This window comes from Chelonoidis abingdonii, chromosome 7, assembly GCF_003597395.2.
Source record: "Chelonoidis abingdonii isolate Lonesome George chromosome 7, CheloAbing_2.0, whole genome shotgun sequence".
Taxonomy (NCBI): Eukaryota; Metazoa; Chordata; order Testudines; family Testudinidae; genus Chelonoidis; species Chelonoidis abingdonii.
The window spans coordinates 78,235,815-78,253,628 of record NC_133775.1 but is presented as its reverse complement, the minus strand read 5'-3'; the positions used below and the strand labels follow the sequence as shown (position 1 = coordinate 78,253,628).

The window sequence follows — 17,814 nt, the reverse complement described above, 5'->3', positions numbered from 1 at the left end:
GAAAGGGCCACATTTAGCTCTAACTTGCTGCCCAGGCAATTGAATTGGCTTCAGCTGGGTCACATGGTGTGTAAATCAGGGCAGAATCTGGGCCTTTCTTGAAAAATCCTTCACCTACAGGTGTCAAGTAGAGCTGAGCCCAAATCAAAACCCTGATCCAATCCCCACCCCCCCAACCAGAATGTCATGGAAGTTCAGAGGGGAAGGCAGATCTTCTCTGGTTTTGGTGGCTTTGGCCCGTCTCTGGGATAGATAGGATACACAGAAAGCAACATACACAGGTATTGTGCTATCAATGTCCAGCATCTAAACCCAAAGAAAGAACCCTGGAGATCACTGAATTCCTTTAAATTTTATAGAGACCTTGGTCGTGCTTCGATAGTTAAAGATGGGTTGACTTTTTCACTTAATGGCAGGGATTCACTCTCTGTTATGTATAAAGAATATGGTATATCCTCTGCTAAATTTTAGCATTTATTATCTGAGTACTGAATTAATGTGCTGAGAATCTACAAGATTGAGTTAAAATTAGATTTAAAAGGGTCCTTTCAGAAATTTAGCATCCTGTATCAGACCTTTTTTGTCCCAGATGATCTCAGTAATGAAGTAACAGATTCTTCAAAATTTCCATACAGTTAAAATTCATCAAAAGACACTCAAACAATCATAACTGTCTTGTAGTGACCCCACAGGGGCAAACACATGAACAAAATAATGTCTTTAGAAATTAGTATCCTCTAATGTGGGACCACAGATGCTAAAATGCGTTAATTGTAATTGCATGGTTATTGCATAGTGCCAGAGGGCAGAGCTAAGGTTGTTTGGGTGCCTGTTTTTGTTGTTGCTGTTTTTAGTGTACTGAGAGAGAATTTATTTTTACTAGGTGAATAGAATAGAGCAGCTTCCACTAAAATAAGAATTTGATTCAGCTGGAAATACCCATAATGTTCCAAACTATGCAAGTCCATAGAGAAGATGGACCCTATGGACCCTGGCTCTGCAGAGGGAAAACTCCTTGCTCTTCCTTTTCGGCCCTTATCCCCAAAATGAACAGAGGGTATGTTATAATTTTTTGTCTGAAGATTACTGTAGCATATGTAGCACTTCACCACTTTCACTTATAATACATTATCCTTTACATGGCAGCAGTGTGAAGGTTAAAGATCAAGGCCGAATATATTTTCGTTTACTTTCACATCCATTTGTCATAACAAAGGCTGTTTTTAATTTTAAAAAGTGAAAAAATCCTCCCCACATTCAACCCAGGCTGCATTAGATTATGTTACTGCCTTTTCTTCCCTGAGTTCCAGAGCCACAAGAATCCTGTTGAAGATACAGTAGCATAGTGCAACTTTCTTTTCAGCATACTTCTCACTTGCTGGGGGAAAAAAAGTTACAATGAGCCCTTTTAAGAAAATGTAGAAACACACACATATTCCCATCCATAAAATTAATCATCATAATTTCAACTTTTATTGGAGGGTACAGAGTAATAAAACCTGCTCACCATACAGAGAAAATAACATCTTTTTATATCAGGCACAGCTTGTAGCATGAATCCAACCAATACTTTCAATATGCAACAGATTTTTCAGTGGTTTGAGTATTGGCCTGCTAAACCCAGGGTTGTGAGTTCTATCCTTGAGAGGGCCATTTAGGGATCTGGGGCAAAATCAGTACTTGGTCCTGCTAGTGAAGGCAGGGGACTGGACTCAATGACCTTTCAAGGTCTCTTCCAGTTCTATGAGACAGGTATATCTCCATATATTTATATTAACAGTGGGAGCTGGACAGTCTACTTTTTGGAGTATGTAAAGCCATCATGGTGTTGGCACGCTGAAAGATTTATGTGTTTGTGACTCCTCAGTAAGAGGATATAATGGTGCTAACATCACACCTACCTCATGGCTGGAGATGAGCAGCCAACCTCCAAACTTCCAAAGCTAGACAGGCAACGTGGTTCAGAGAAAATCTGATCTGACATGAATCACTAGGCAGAACTAAAATCACTTTGAGGAAGAAGATTCGTGAAGGTTACATAATTGTTGTTCTTGGTTTGTTTATTGTGTACATCAGCATTTCTTGGTCTCGGCTTGGACTGGAAACAAAAGAACCAAAATACCAAGAAGAATGTTGCTCTCGTGGTATTTTTCAACCCCCTTGGGGAGAAAGAAGTGCTAATGAGATTTCCAAACCAAGAGGTTCAAATAGCTTGCATAAGGTTCTACCAAGCATTTGGGCCCAAATTTTAAGGTCCTTATTTACTGGTCTTCACTGAGTCAACGGGCATGTGCGTGAGCAAGGACATTAGTTTTAGGTGCTTATTCAAGCATAACAGGATTTCTGAACCTTTTGAGGCTCATCCATCACTACTTCCAGACTCTGAAGCTGGCTGCTTTTCAATCAGTTTTCCTGCCTCTGTAGAAATACTGTCCACTTGAGTAGTGTGTGGAGAAGCACGATGCCCTGTTGAGATGGAGGAATTTCAGTTTTTAAATCTCACGTTTCACTTTCCAGGCCTGCTTCTTAGTCACAGGACAGTTGGAGGTGCTAAAGTTCAATCCAGAGATTGATTGTCCCTACTTGCCACACCAACAGATTTTTACAGTGTGTGGCCTATTGCCTCACTGCCATTCTACTGGATCTTGCTGAAATAAGTGTGTTTAGAATTTTGACACCTGTCTGATATATTTTTACTTTAGCTGATGGTGAATTAGGTACAAAACACCTGCATGAGTTGCAGGGCTGATTCTTTACTTACTGGCCCGATTATTATGCACGTATACCTGTGCAAAATGGGTGCAAAAGACTATCCATTCATAATGGCAACGTTTTGAATTCACTTTGCACATGAGTAAATGGGTCTGGGGGCTCAAGTCAGTGGACAATCAGGCCTGTAGCATGTGGCTTATAGCTTGAGCATTATCCTCCAAAAATCACTTTTAAAATTGGACCAAATCTGAAGGGTCTTACTTAGTTATTATTCTATCCTTGCTTTGGTTAAATTAATGAGAATTTTGCTCAAGTAGGGCCTGATTAAGGGATTCAGGTTTTAGCCTATCCTGTTTAAGTTCTTCAGAAGCACTGGTGAATAGTGATAGCTCAATGGATGGGTGTGGGGATAGATCATCTGTTTGAAGATCTATGCCATCTTTTGGAAGACCGAGGGGGTGGTTCTGAAAAAGTGTACATCGTTGTTCCATAATGGTGTAGCTCTTCTCCATATCCCCATGCTGGGCTGAGATGACAGCTCTCTCAGGGAACACTGAGCCAGATGCATCCTTGGTCTAAGACCATTGACATCCAGTAGAGATACAAGTCAAGTTCATCCCTTGAGTATGTTCTGATGTCCTTGGTGCTGACATTTGCATTCTTGTGCTTGTGTCCCTTTATGTTTGAGCCCAAGAAGGAGCAAACATGTTTGGGGTTGAAGAACATACTGGTGTGACAGATATTCGTCATAGCACTTACTGAACGACTGCAAAGTGCTCCGGTACTATGGTGAAGAGGGTGGTATAAGAACCTGAATAAAACAGAATGGAAAGTCCCATGGTAGAGATAATAGCATGTCTTGACAAAACTCCTCCAGAGAACATCTTGCCCTTGGATGAGACCCTTTGAAGACAAGTCCTTGTAAAACATGGTCAGTGGTTTTCCCTGAGATGAGCTTAGCACAGTTCTTATTGGCTTGTTCAGAGGGAAGGTACCTGTTTAATTCATCTGGGAGAGTTGCTGCCTCTGATCTCCACTGAAGCCAATGAGATGCATTATTTGTGTGTGAAAGTGTGGGTGGAATTGGGCTCTGACTTGATAAATTTCCACACAAAGTATGAAAAAATTGAACCTCTTACTTTGCATTGGGATTATGGGTTCCTTAGGGCATCTACAAGAAAATCTCATTGAAACACAGGCCCTTTTTTTTAGGAATTCTACATCTGATTCAGAATTTTAGGGTTACTCCCTTTAAATTCACCCAGATACAGAACTGGACAGTATATTATTGGCTAAAGTCATGATAAAAAATAACAGCAGCCCAAATCTTGGAGTCTGATGCACATTGTGATTGCTTTGTGCCACTGCGGTGGCACAAATCAGCAGGAATGAACCAGTGGATCTGCCCCTGGTTTTCGAATTTAACATACACTCTGTGTTAATCTTATAATTTAAGATTGCTAAATATAATGGGTGTAGGCAAGGGCTGTGCACCCAGTACTTCTCTCACTTGTAGCAGTTTTACACCAGGGTCACTCCACTGACTTCACTAGAGTTACTCTTGATTTGTACTGGAGTAAGTGAGATGAGAATCAGGTCCTATAGGCTTTACCATCTGGGATTATAAATTTTGAGAAATATGCAAATATATAAATACGATTTCAATATGTGCGCAGCATAGATTCTCTCACTTGTTCAGGACCTGCAGGTTTTATTGCACTCCACAGACTTTACATAATGTTGGCATGCTTCCCTCTTCATTATGTCATAAATGTGAAGTGGAGACAGGGTCATTCTATCGTATGTTGTGGTCATGTAATAAGATTCAACTTTTCTTGGGGCAAACTGTGTTTGAACAGATTTCAACTATTCTAAGCATGGATGTACATATGAATCCTTCCTTAGCAATCCTGGGTTTTTCATCAGAAGATATGGTCTTACAAGAAAGTAAGTCTTATTTTCTACAACTGTCACAAGGGAGAGCTAGACATGGTAGATGAGGTTTGTGGAAAACACATTCCACCTTCACTCTCTGCTTTAGATGAACTGAACTGGAAAGCTGCTCTCCCTTGCAGAAGTTGTGGTCAAAGTCAGACAGCCTCAACCTGAATTTATCCGTAAATCATTTACATTCATTAACTGAAAAGGGTTTTGTGTGTTCTCCTCTAAAAATTGTTTCACTGAATTAGTAATAATTCAAGACGCTAACCAGAAAAATGTGAGATCAGGTGTCAGATTCTGGTCCCTATGAGGGACTCTGTTGGTAAAGCCGATTTAACCTGCCTGCTGAAGATGTGCGTGTGAATCTCTGGGTTGCATAGCTGGCTCCATGTTCCTCTTCCTCATGGCTCCTGATTCAGGGGTTGTGACCAGGGAAAGTAGGCATGGCTGCAGCATCCCTGCGTTCTGGCCAAATCTGCCAGCCCTCTGAAGGACATTGCAGCAGGTGGTACTCAGAGCCACCTTGAAGCTCAAGTTGCGCTCAAGAGTCCATAAGTCAGGGAGCCCCATTTGCCATCTAATGCAATCCTGGGTTTCAGAAACAGGAGAATCTCAAGTAGGAGTAGAGAGGTTATTTTACCTCTGTATTTGGTACTGATGCAACCACGGCTGGCATCTTTTGTTCAGTTCTGATGTCCACAGTTCAAGTAGGATGTTGATAAATTGAAGAAGGTTCAGAAAAGAGCTGCAAGAATGATTAAAGGATTGGAAAATGCCTTGCAGCAATAGACTCAAGGAGCTCAATCTATTTAGCTTAACAAAGACAAGGTTAAGGCGTGACTTGATCGCACTCTGTAAGTACCTACATGGGGAGCAAATATTTAATGATGATCCCCTTCAATCTAACAGAGAAAAGTTTAACATGATCCAGTGGCTGGAAGTTGAAACTAGACAAATTTAGACTGAAAATAAAACATATATTTTTAACTGTGAGAGTAGTTAGTCATTGGAACAATTTACAAAGGGTCATGGTTGATTCTCCATCACTGGCACTTTTTAAATCCAAGTGGATGTTTGGATGTTTTTCTAAAAGATCTGCTCTAGGAATTTTTTGGGGGATGTTCTCTGGCTTGTGATGTACAGGAGGTCAGAATAGATGGTCATAATGGTCCCTTCCCAAACCTCAGACATCTGGGTTTGTGGTAATCTTATTCCCATTGAAGTCAATAGCAAAATTGTTGACTTCAGTGAGCAGGTTGAGATTCTTTGTGGGTGCCTAAAGTCAGATCTTGATGAGAAACATATTTGCAAGAAGCCAGTCCCCTCACTTCTGCTTCAACCAACCTTTCCCTCTATATTGCTAAATTTATCTGTATCTCCTTTGCCTTCCCTCAGTGAAACTGGACAGAACCTAAGGTTTTATGATAAAGGCAAGCCAAGCCTTGGCCTTTTCCGTTGCCCCCTATATCTTCATTTTACCTTTCTGGTTCCCATCCTCCCACTCAAGGGAAATATTTGAAAGATAAGTTGGCATATTTTCTACCACTTTCAAATATCTCCGTGACTTAATATTTTCTTAGCTGGAAGATAGCTTTTCAACATACATACATATATATAATTATAATCCTTTTCACCTAGACATGTGAGGAATTCCACTTTCTTCCAGTGGGAGTACTCAGGAAGGTTTAGGTTAAATGGGCCAATAAGGGAAAAGCATGTAGCAGAAGATTTTACCCTCTAAAGAATTTTTTTAAAAAATATGTCAGAGTATCTAACTGTCAAAGAATTTAAACAATAATACCTGATGTGCAGACTGGAGTGCAGTGCTTAGTAATATGAAGATTGCAATCTCCCTACAGCGCACCTAGAGATTAATTGGGTTCAAAACAATATGTCATGCAGGGCCGTCTAGCTGAAAAGTACAGCAGGGGAGAAACCTACAATCCTCTCTTACTAATTCCCACAGAAAATCTAGGAAAAATTCCCCTACAAATTATCTCCACCTGTTTGTGGAGATGTAGAGACTTTATCCAAGAGGTATCTCAAGAAAACTTGCATTTAAGCATTTCATTGAATGTTTGTGGTGATTGAAAATTGTAACTGTCTCATGCTTGTTTGTCTGGCCTATGTGCAATGAGCTGGTAACATCAGTCCTGGTTCTGGTGGTTATATGTCCATATCACAGAAACCATCATTGTGACTGGTAGTGTCAGCAGAGAGCTCAAGGCTGGAATAGACCATCGAGACTGAATTGGCCTCTCAACTTCTAGAATTGGAGGGCCAAATTCTGCCCTTGGTTATACCATGGGAAACCCGGAGTAGCCCCACTGACTTCCATGAGGTTACATCATTGTAACTGAGAACAAGATTTCGCCTGGTGCCTGTAGAGAATCATTGAGACACATGGGCAAGGCAGTATATAGAAGTTTATGTAATTATCTGTGCTTGGTCTGCATATTGGCAAAACTCCCACTGATTTCTCTGGAAGCAGGACAGAGCTTTGGTGGGTTGTCATTCCAGCATGTGTCATGATCCCTAAAAATAATAGAAATAATTAAAAAACTCAAGCATGAAAAAGAATCACAACTGTAAATCCACCTGAAGTTAGCTTCCTAAACAATAATTTGTATCTCACCTGGATAAAAGTTTAATTTCAGCTAATAACATTTTAACAACCGAGGAGTACAAGGCCAATATTTTCAAAAGTGAGTGCCTAAAGTAAGGCTTCTAAGTCAATATATATGCACCTAAATAAGCCTGACCTGACTTTTGAAAGTGCTGAACACCTGTCAGCTCCCAATGCGTTCAAGGAGAGCATCTGAGTGCTCAGCAATTTTGAAAATCAGGCCTCTTATTTAGGGTCCCAAATATACACTCAGGAGTTGAACTATAGGCACCCACTTTTGAAAATCTTGGCTAAAATAACTGCTTCTAGAATTTGAGAACCCCTTTGTGGGTTTTGTTGGGGGCCTGTTTTTATTGGTATAAATGTCACTCTTGATATTTTCCCGTCAAGGCTGCTGCTCTCAGTTTCCGTTTTGGGTACTAGTGCATGATGATGTGAGGGCACAGACATAACCTTCTGCAGCCCAGGGAAAGTAGGAGGAAAGGTAAGTATCAATTTTTTCTAAAATTATTACATTATTTTACTAGATGTTTAAACTTTATTTAAATCCTTTATTTGGCAAAAAAGTGGGGGTATCATATTTTAATTAGTAGCCGTGTCAAAGGAGAGCTAGATTAATTATTGGAAATTACTCTGTCCAGATGGTTTTAATTTTCACAGCAGGGAACTGGCCTCTTTTGAAGGTGATATTTTTCAAATTAAAATCAGCCTGGATATTACTCATACATGTTGTAGTCTGAAGGTGACATGGTGTGTCCTCTGCTTTCTAACCTACACTGCGTTCACGTCTGTGTTCTGCCCTAGTGAAACAATCCTTTAGATTAAAAAGGTGCAGGTTGCTTATCTCCAAAATGAAAGCCATCAGAGGAGTAATAGGTGACTGAAGGAACTGGTAATGGGATATGAAGTATTTTCATTGTTAGGTTGCCCTTTTGAATTCTCAAACGAAAGTGATCAAGAGTTGTTACCTGATGGTCAGCATCACAGTTAGTAGTTTTAACAGAGGCTCTAAGAACTGAATGGACACGGAGAATGAATTACTCTCTAGCCCACAGAGGCAGTGCTTCCAGAAGAAGGTTGAGGAATGCTGTCAATGTGGGGGTAACTTGTATTGTTGTTGCCTGTGCCCTCCCTGGTCTGTAGATAAATGGAGGACTTCAGTCTCCAGAGCTTCCACGTGCATTATTTTCTGATCCCTTAATTGTTCACTCATCTGGGCAGAGTTCCTCTGAGGGGTGTCCAAACTAACTTCTTGGACACCTTCTTGGAGCAGTGGGCATTATCGGGGGTTCCCTGCCTGGTGTCCTCTTCTGAATCCCTTGTTTTGACCCTGTGACCTGCACCCCTGTCCTTATTTGTTCTTTTTTTGTCTCCCACAATGTCAATTTCTGGTTTCTTTGGCCCCTCCTTGACCAAATGGTGTGGGTCTTGGTGCCCATCCCCTTAGTTGAGGGAGGGTCCAAATAACCAGCAGTAGGTTGACCCACCAGCCCCAGTGATCAAGTAGGTTGGTACATTTCTTAGACACTGAAATATATATAATACACATACATGTTGCATCCATCTGCTGTTAGACACTTAAACAATAATTTCTCTCTGCCTTGATATAAGTTTAATTTCACAGGATATCCTTTTAACAAATGAAGAATCTAAATAAATGTAAGCATCTGTTGAACATTTGGTAATCGTAAGAATAAAAATACTAAAAATCACATCTCTGTCTGAGCTGCAGAAGGAAATCTCCATTGAGGGTTAAAGTTTTGTGATATTTACACTGCTGAAAAAGCCAAATTCTGACTTTACAAGTGGGAAAAATATTAATGTGCTTAAATGAAACAAACTCGTATTTCTATCCCCTTGGTAAATCCTTACAGTGAACATATTTGATTGTAGAGGGTTTTACAGTTCTGAAATATGAAGGTCAAAAGAATGTGACTTTCTGTAGCATGGATCAAACATTCTTCAATGTTTGGCCATAGCTGTATTTTTAGGGTAAGATTTAGTTTGTATGAATTTCCAGTACAGGGCCCGGGTTTCCATGCACTGACATTTAGACATTCTCAGGTTATATTTCTATCATGTCCACTTTCTGTTCTGAGCTCTAGAGATGGGCCTGAGCCAAAAGGCTGGCTCTGAACACCCCAAACTTTATGGGAGGATGATTCAGCTTTAACCTTGGTCTTGATTTGAATGTTGCAGCTGACCCCTAACTCTGTAATGAAACATAATGAAATTCTGGATCCAAATGCGTCCCCATTGTGGGGGTGGTTGTAGCAATGGGTTGCAGGCCTGGATGCCAATTTTGGCCCATCTCTGCCAAAAACTTGTGACATGGCAAGTGGCATTGACTTAGGACTGCCCAGAGACATAAAACATCCTCCACCATGGAGGCAGGGCCAGGGAAACTCTGCACTTCAACATGGTGACCAGGTTAGATTGTGTAAGGCATTAAATGCCCACTCTATCACGGACACGGTTCTAGATTCTGCCCCACAGGATTTTCACAGTGGTAGCTGGTGGGATCCTGAGTATGCCAGGGGATGCATACAGGACTTTTAAAGAGCCAGCGTCCTCATCAAAAAAGGCACCAAAGCAATGGGTACTAATTTTCTCCCTGTTGTTGGTTTCAGTGAAATTGCCACAACCTGAAGGGGCCATGATAACCAAATGCCCTTTTGTCTGTCTTGGTTAGGGCTGGCACACCACACGTTGGCCTGTGGTAATGAATTTAGTTTTCACTTTGCTGTTAATGGCATTATTCCTGAGAATGTAATTCACATGACGTTTTATGGGGGAACTCCCCTCCCCACACAATAATAATAATATAATTTTGTTAATCTGGGCAGTAAAAGTGTGTGTGTGTAAATTCTCAATTACACTGATGTAAATCTGGGGTAATCAGATGAAGTCAGTAGCATTATTTTAGATTTATACCTGTGTAACCAAGAGCAGAATTCAGCCTGTGGTAAGGTATGTGGGTTGGTCGGTTGTGTGTGATTTTTTTTTCCCATATGGACTGTGTCTTCATTTAGTGATCCAGGTGGACATAGGAGAACTTCTTGACTTACCTCATTCATGCCATGACTTGGTCTGACTGCGCTGGTAAATGCCTTTTTTCTTCTTCCTTTTACAAGCCCAGCTTCTAGTGGAAACAGACACATTTGGCAGTCAAGTCCGGATCAAAGGGAAAGAGACAGACTTTTACCTTTGCATGAACAGGAAAGGCAAGCTAGTGGGGAAGGTAAGTGTTTCCTATTAATTCATTTGTAACATGAGCATTACCTTTAGCAGTGACTGCGAAGCCGTAATGATGTGTTCCGAACTTTGCCTGTCAACCCCAAATGAAAAGCAGGACTTGAGGAATGTGGAATTTTTAAAGCAGTCCATCCCTTTACCAACCCTTCCCCCACAATAAAATAAAGCAGCCAACCACCAGGATTTTATTACTGATGCCTTGGGTATGCACAGGTTTCCATTTTACAGTTGCATAGATTGACAAAAGATGTATGCATCTCAAAAACAATTGAGCACTCACATTACATGATATAAATCTTTTACCTTGGTGGTAAAAAAAAAATGTTAGGAACATGTTAGGGAGGTTAGCAGTGTAATGCCTGTTTTAATAACAAGAGTCAGAATATACTGTAGCAAAACTAATATTGGAATCTGAACATCTTATTAGGGCTGGGCCCCACGGTTCTAGCATTACAGGAATATTTTATTACTTTGGATCCCAGCACAATAGAAGCATGTAACAAATTACACATATTTGCCTGTGTAGCTTAACTTCTTTGCTGAAGTCATTTTTTTTTTTAATTCATTAACTTGTTTTTGTAACTTACATGGGTTCTTTGTATTGCTGGTGAATCCAAAGTTAAATAATTGGGAAGGAGGCTGTCAAAGTTAAATTCCACCAAACACACATACAAAGCACTCACCCTCTGTACCACATGAATTAAAACACTGGCTATCCCCGTGGCAGTGAAAAAGGGAAGCTGAGTTTTTTGCTTTGAGTCAACAAAGGCACTGAAAGCCATATTCCCAAATAGAAACCAGGTGTCCTAGCCACTCTGGTGAGATGTTATGTACTATGGTGGTCCCAGGAGTGACACTGTGTGTGTGTGTGGGGGGAGTCTTTTCGTAGGGTGCTTTCCTATACCTTTACTCATGCAAGTAAAGGCTACTTTAAAGACTGATGTCTACACTACCTCAGTAAGTTGACCTAAACTATGCAACTCCAGCTACGTGAATAACGTAGCCGGAGTCACCGTAGCTTAGGTTGACTTATGCGGGGTCCTCACTATGCTGGATTGATGGGAGACGTTCTCCTATTGACTTACCTTGCTCTTCTCGTTTGGGGTAGAGTACTGGGGTCGACTGGAGAGTGATCTGTGATCGATATGACAGGTCTTCACTAGACCTGCTGAATCAACCCTGATGCATCGATACCCAGACTATCAATCTGGGGGTAGTATAGATATAATTTTCAAAAGCACCCATTAATTCTGGGTGCCCAACCTAAGATGCTGACAACCTGATTCTCTGAAGTGTTGCACACTGGGATTCCATTTTAAATCAATGGGATTTGCAAATGCTCAGCATCTTGGAAAATCAGATCTAAATGCTGGATTCACCATTGCCCTTCACCTTGAGAGGAAGGATCATTCATTGGTTAAGGCCACGGCCTGGGATTTAGGAGAACCACATTTAATTTTCTGTTCTGGCACAGATGTCTTGTGTGACTTTGGCAAAGTAACATGGGGTCATAATTTTTAAGGTATTTAATCACCTAAAGATAGGTGCTTAGTGGGATCTTCAAAAGCTCCTAAGGGCCAATGGGAGTTAGGCACCTACGTGGGGCTTTTGAAAATCCTACTTGGCACCTATCTGTATCTTTAGGTGCCTAAATACCTTAAAAAATTTGGCCCTTAGCCTCTCTGTGCCTCAGTTCCCCATCTGTATGGTGTGGATAACAACACAGTCCTGCTCACGGGGAGTGTTTTGGGGATAAATATATTAACGACTGTGAGGTGTTGAGATACCACAGCCGTGACAGCCATGTAAGAATCTAAGGTGGATACATGTAAAGTGACTGTAAAATGCCAACATTCTGCTTCAGTGCCATTTACACTGGTGCAAATGACCACACATGGTGCAGGCAGCAACCAATGAGCCTTAGGGGTCTTAAACCGGATACTCAGAAACAGGCTTGTCAGATACCACTTTTGAAAATTTAGGCCTAAGTCTTTTTCAGAACCAGTCCCACAATTTGGCTCATTGGGTGTGATTCAGGACAATTATTTAGCTTTTTCTCTTCATATAATGGGATGTTTCAGTTTCTCTCAATATGCTTTTCATGATGTTAAGCTGGCAAATAGCTCATTTTAAAATAAATCTTTTCATGTAAATATCATATCTGAGCCTTCCTGCCCCACACCGGTAAAGATCCAGATTGCTGACAAGTTCATAAAACATGCCGCCTTGAGCAGGAGGGGGCACTGAACATTCTGTTTGGAAGGAAAATGTTCCAGACGCGTTGCCCATATTAACAGCTTCTCAAGAGCACAAACGAAAATAACAGCATGTCTTCTTGATACCAAAGAGTGTGGTTTTAATTAGTATCGTAGTTTCAGCTCTTTTTGTGGCAAGAGTTTGAGGGAGTGTTTTTTAGACCGAATGCTCTAAACAGCTAGTAAGCCCTGAGGAAAACGTTAGATAAAAATTCATACCTGGGCTAATGCAAATCTCAAAGTACATTCTGAGAGGAAATACGAAGCACACAATGATCATTTTGCAGTTGCCCCAGCATGTCCATCTGGCAACAGTGGAAATTTGAGGCAAAACTGGTTCTTTTTCTCTGCTCGTTTCCTCTTGCCTTACACTGCATAATCCGTAACAATACCAACAGATGCCATCTGGCTTTGTTCTCCTCCTCAGTCAGCATTTTTGGATTCTCCCCAGTTGAAAACCTGCTTTGAATTTAGTTCTTTTTTGTTTCCCGTAGTCACCTACAAAGAGTATTACAAATCGGAGCAGGTTGTTGTTATTCGCAGCTGGAACGTCTGACGAAAGTGACCATTTCAGAAACTGGGCTCGTTCCCTGCCTTGGAGCTAGTTATGTTGCAGGCAAGCAGATTAATCCTCAGGGTTCAAAAGAGCAGCCTTCATTTTTCTTTTTCATCGACTCATTTACATCTGTGCCAGCTCTTCTGAGTCCAGGCTTCCAATGTCGCTTTCTCAGCAGCTCAAAATCTGGTGTTTGCAGCATTGCTCTCCCTTCCTTGTTTCAGAGGGGCAGCCATGTTAGTCTGTATTGGCAAAAACAGCGAGGAGTCCTTGTGGCACCTTAGAGACTAACAAGCTTATTTGGGCATAAGCTTTCGTGGGCTAAAACTCACTTTTAGCCCATGAAAGCTTATGCCAAAATAAATTTGTTAGTCTCTAAAGTGCCACAAGGACTCCTCGCTGTTTTCCGTTTCTTGTTAGTTATTCTTTGTGACTTCACAGCTGACATTGGCCAAAGGTCTGAAAAGTGTCACAGGCAGGATTCTAACTCTGTTGTCACTGCTGGCCACTTCTGAGTTTTCCAAGATGCTGACCCACTACCTCCCAACTTGGGAGTCCCAAGTGCAATGTATGAAAACTGGAGACTAGGCCAGTGCTGGAAAGGGAATGACTATTTTTCTGTTACAAGTGACCTGCGCAGCAGAAAAGCAAATTGAATTGTGCATGCTCTCTAGCTGCTGCTTGATGTTGTGTAAAGAAGGCCTAATCAGGTTTTTATTTGGTTGGTGGTTTCAAATATTTGTTTTCTGCTTTAGTTATTTGTTTATTTTACCTTAGAAACAGCATGTCTTAATTTCCCTGGTTTTACTAAGTGTCTGTGGCCCACTGATGAGCTAAGTGGGATTATGACATCATGAAGAGAGAGCAATTTAGGTGGAAGGGAACTGTTAGTTTTGTTTAAAACTTTGTTTTCTGTTTGTTTTTTGTTAATGCCCATTTAACTCAGGCTTCTGACCGACACTTGGGAGAAGAACGCTCTAAGTGAAAGATTTAACACTCCGGCTCATACAAATGAAAGCTGAGAAAGTTTCAATTCCAGTTTTCTCACTTAGTAATCTCTCCTAGTTTTGAGATTTTCGTGTTAAATAAAATCAGTTTTCCTATGTGTTCCAGACAGGATGATAACCAATGGATAATATCCAGGATTTGTTCTGATTCATTTTCTCTCACCGCTGTATGCACACTGATGTCTGTGTATGCACACACATCCCTTCTCTTTCAGACTGACTGCTAATTGTAATGACACAATAGCATCAGAGACACTCTGATTTACATCAGTTGACAATCTGGCCCAATTATTTTAGATGTTGCTTAATTCTATGTCTTATGGCTAACCGGATACTTAAGGGCTCAATATTTTTGCTATAATTGAATTTTCAGTGTGAGAGAGGTGAGGCCTAGTAGTCTGTGTGCAGGATCTCCTGAATTCTAACCCTGACTCTGACAGTGGGTGTATCCACACTGGAGCAGAAAATGTAATTTCCAGCTTGGGGAGATATACCCATGTTAGTTTTGATTGAGCTAACAATACCCGTGTAGTCCTGGCAGTGTGAGTGGCGGGATGAACTGGCAGACCCAAATACTTGCCTTTGTTTTCAGACAGGACCATCCTGGGGGCAGGCACCCACTCTAGCCCAGGGTCGCCCAGAGGATTCAGGGGGCCTGGGGCAAAGCAGGGGGAGCTGCGGCCCTTGTACTCACCCGGCTGCAGTCCGGGTCTTCAGCAGCATTTCGGTGGTGGGGAGCCATTCAGTTGCTCCGCATCTTCAGCAGCATTGAAGGTCCCCACCCCCCACTAAAATGCTGCCAAAGACCCGGACTGCCACCGGGCCAGGGCATGCAGGGCCCCTGCGGGGCCTGGGGCAAATTGCCCCACTTGCCCTCCCCCGGGCGACCCTGCTCTCACGGCCTGTGGACTCGACCAGAGCTAGGACAGGTATGTCTCTCTGAGCTGGAAGTTACACCTCCAATGACTCCCACTGGGGCCTCAGACTAGTGTTTTTTCTTTCTGCTTCAGCTGCTCTATCTCAGAAATAGAGATAATAATACGTATAACGTAGGAGTTTTATGAGACAAAGTTGGTAAGGGACTTGAAGTTAAGTGCTAAGTAATATTCTGTGTGCAATAAGGACTACAAAATCTTTACAGCAGGGAATGGGAGACAGTCATGCAAGCTAATAGCTGTTGGTTGGTACACCACGAAGCATGTTGGAAGTGTTGTGTTAATGCTGAGAACTTGAATTTTCATTTCAGAATGAGCATTGGAGACGAGGCTCGTCATGCCAGGCTCCACCAGCTTGCTACCCAGTGTTCCTTCTGCTGCAGGATTAGGTGCTATATAGAATTTGGGGATGCTGTGACATTTCCCCTTTGCTCCCCCATAAGGAGGTCCATGCAGCAGTCCATTGTTATGCAGCATACACGTGATTGGTTAACCATATGAATGTCACCCTAGGAAGAGAATTCATGAGTTGGGCAGTGCATCTCCTGGAACGCACAGACAGGGTGGATTCATGTTCTATACTGTCCCGTGAACAACAGCCTGGGTCCATGCACAGTTTGTGGACCTGGGCTGATTCTATGTGCATCACTGTAAGGCATCCAGTTCCTGCTTCTGTCCCACAGGTATCTATCCCCAACTGTTGCCCTAGCTTCCATCCCCAATCCCCTCCCAATCTGAGGTGTCTTCTGAAAGATGGTGGTCTGACTTCCTCCTCCCACTTCCTCTCTGGGACAGAGCCCCATCATGTGTTCTTCAGGGGTGATGGGTAGCCCTTCCACTCATTTTACAGCTTCTGGGGAGCTGTCAAATGAAAACCACAGTGCTCCCCTGTCCCAAATCTGTAAGAATCTCTGGGGCGAGAGCTCTCTCATCAGGCACTTGTGCTCCAGTGGCAGCTACACTCTACAAAACACCCATTGACAAAAGCTGCTAAGGGCCTCAGAATTTGGCCGAGTGGGAGTTCTGCCTGAGTAAGGAGTAAGTAGATACCTCAGGATTTGGTTCCCTTTCAGCAAGTGGGGATTGGGATTGTATGACACTGTGGGCTAAAAAGAAAATGTAAGGTCACGTCCTAACAAAATCTCAGACCAATTACATTAACTCAGCTATTTACTAAGAATACAACATATAATAAGGTGCAACATATCCATATTGTACAATTCGCTGTTGTGCGCCAAACTAGCACTCTAACTTTTACCATAGCGCTCTGAGTTTTTTTTTTTTAAAAACCACAAGGACTTGAAATTCAAACTCCCCAGGAAATCACCTTTAATATTTTCAATATTTCTTGAGATAAGTTTGGAATTTTAAGGGTTTTCTTTTATTCCCCCTTCTGTATCTTTTATGGACAATTTCCACCTCCTACCCCCTGTTCCTATTAAAGGGTATAAAATGCAGCCACTTGAATGGTCTGAATTTAAACTCACTCTACTATAAAAACAGATGAATCAAAGTTTTACACTACAGTCAGGCCTATACTAGGAAGGCTTCGCCAGTATCGCTCTACTGGTATATTATACTGCCAAAGTGTTCTTAATGCGAATGCAGCTTATAGTGACAAACCTTGTAGTTTTGCTAGAATAGCTTATTTCAGCACCCTGAGCAAAATAAGCAATACGAACAAAAATCTAGCTTGCTGATCTAACTGTATCTGCATTAGGGGTTTTGCCTGCACAGTTGGTCAGAGATCACACCCCATCATAGCCCTAACCAACACAGCTATGTCAGCAAAAGAAGTTTGTAATGTAGATCTGGCCTAAGAAACTTACCATTTTCTTGTGGCTTTCCAAACCAATTTAATGTTACCAGCATGTTGCTAATACCATATGGTAAGGATCTCTGTATTTTTGCAAACTGTTGCTTGATACCCAGACTGTTTTGGCAGAGCTTTATCACTGACTCCTGCCAGCAGTGGTCTTTAGGGGAAAGTAATAATTTGGCATTGTTTACATTATAGCAAATGTAATGGGGAGTTTCTTGACGCGCGCGCGCGCGTGTGTGTGTTAAAACGGGAAGGTTGGGAGAAAAAATAAATCCCACGGCATCAAAAAGTGAAGGTGTTGGTTATTGTCTAGGCATGCAGTTCTGGTTTACAGGAAACGGGGTGTCTTCTTTTACAAGAACTTCAGTGGAACTCTCCATGCAGGATGGGAAAACCCCTTCAAGACAAAAGGGATTTTTTAAGGGCCAGGACTACCTGGTGGGAAATACGGGGTGGAGTTCTTAAAAGCACTCAGCACTGGCTTAGCTGCACCAGTGGGAGTCTTACTACTGACTTCTTTGGGAGCCTTGGGAAAAACCACCCATAAAGCACAGATTAAATAAAAACACTAGGTCATGGTAACATTAAGGGTCTGATTTAAATAGAGATGAAGAAAGATTCCAAGGTAAGGCTGGAACTGTGCCCTTAACTCATCAGAATGTGCCTATGCGGCACGCATGATGCATGATTCTCCTCTGCATGTCT

General features: G+C 41.8%; 1 protein-coding gene across 1 annotated transcript in view; it reads left to right on the top strand.

The window, feature by feature from the left end:
- The window catches only part of FGF18 (fibroblast growth factor 18), a 107,990-nt gene that overhangs the window by 65,737 nt on the left and 24,439 nt on the right, over positions 1-17,814 (top strand). Inside the window, exon 4 of the mRNA XM_032768766.2 lies at positions 10,414-10,520. Coding sequence (XP_032624657.1) covers positions 10,414-10,520 — 107 coding nt within the window. The remainder of the gene's footprint in view (positions 1-10,413; positions 10,521-17,814) is intronic.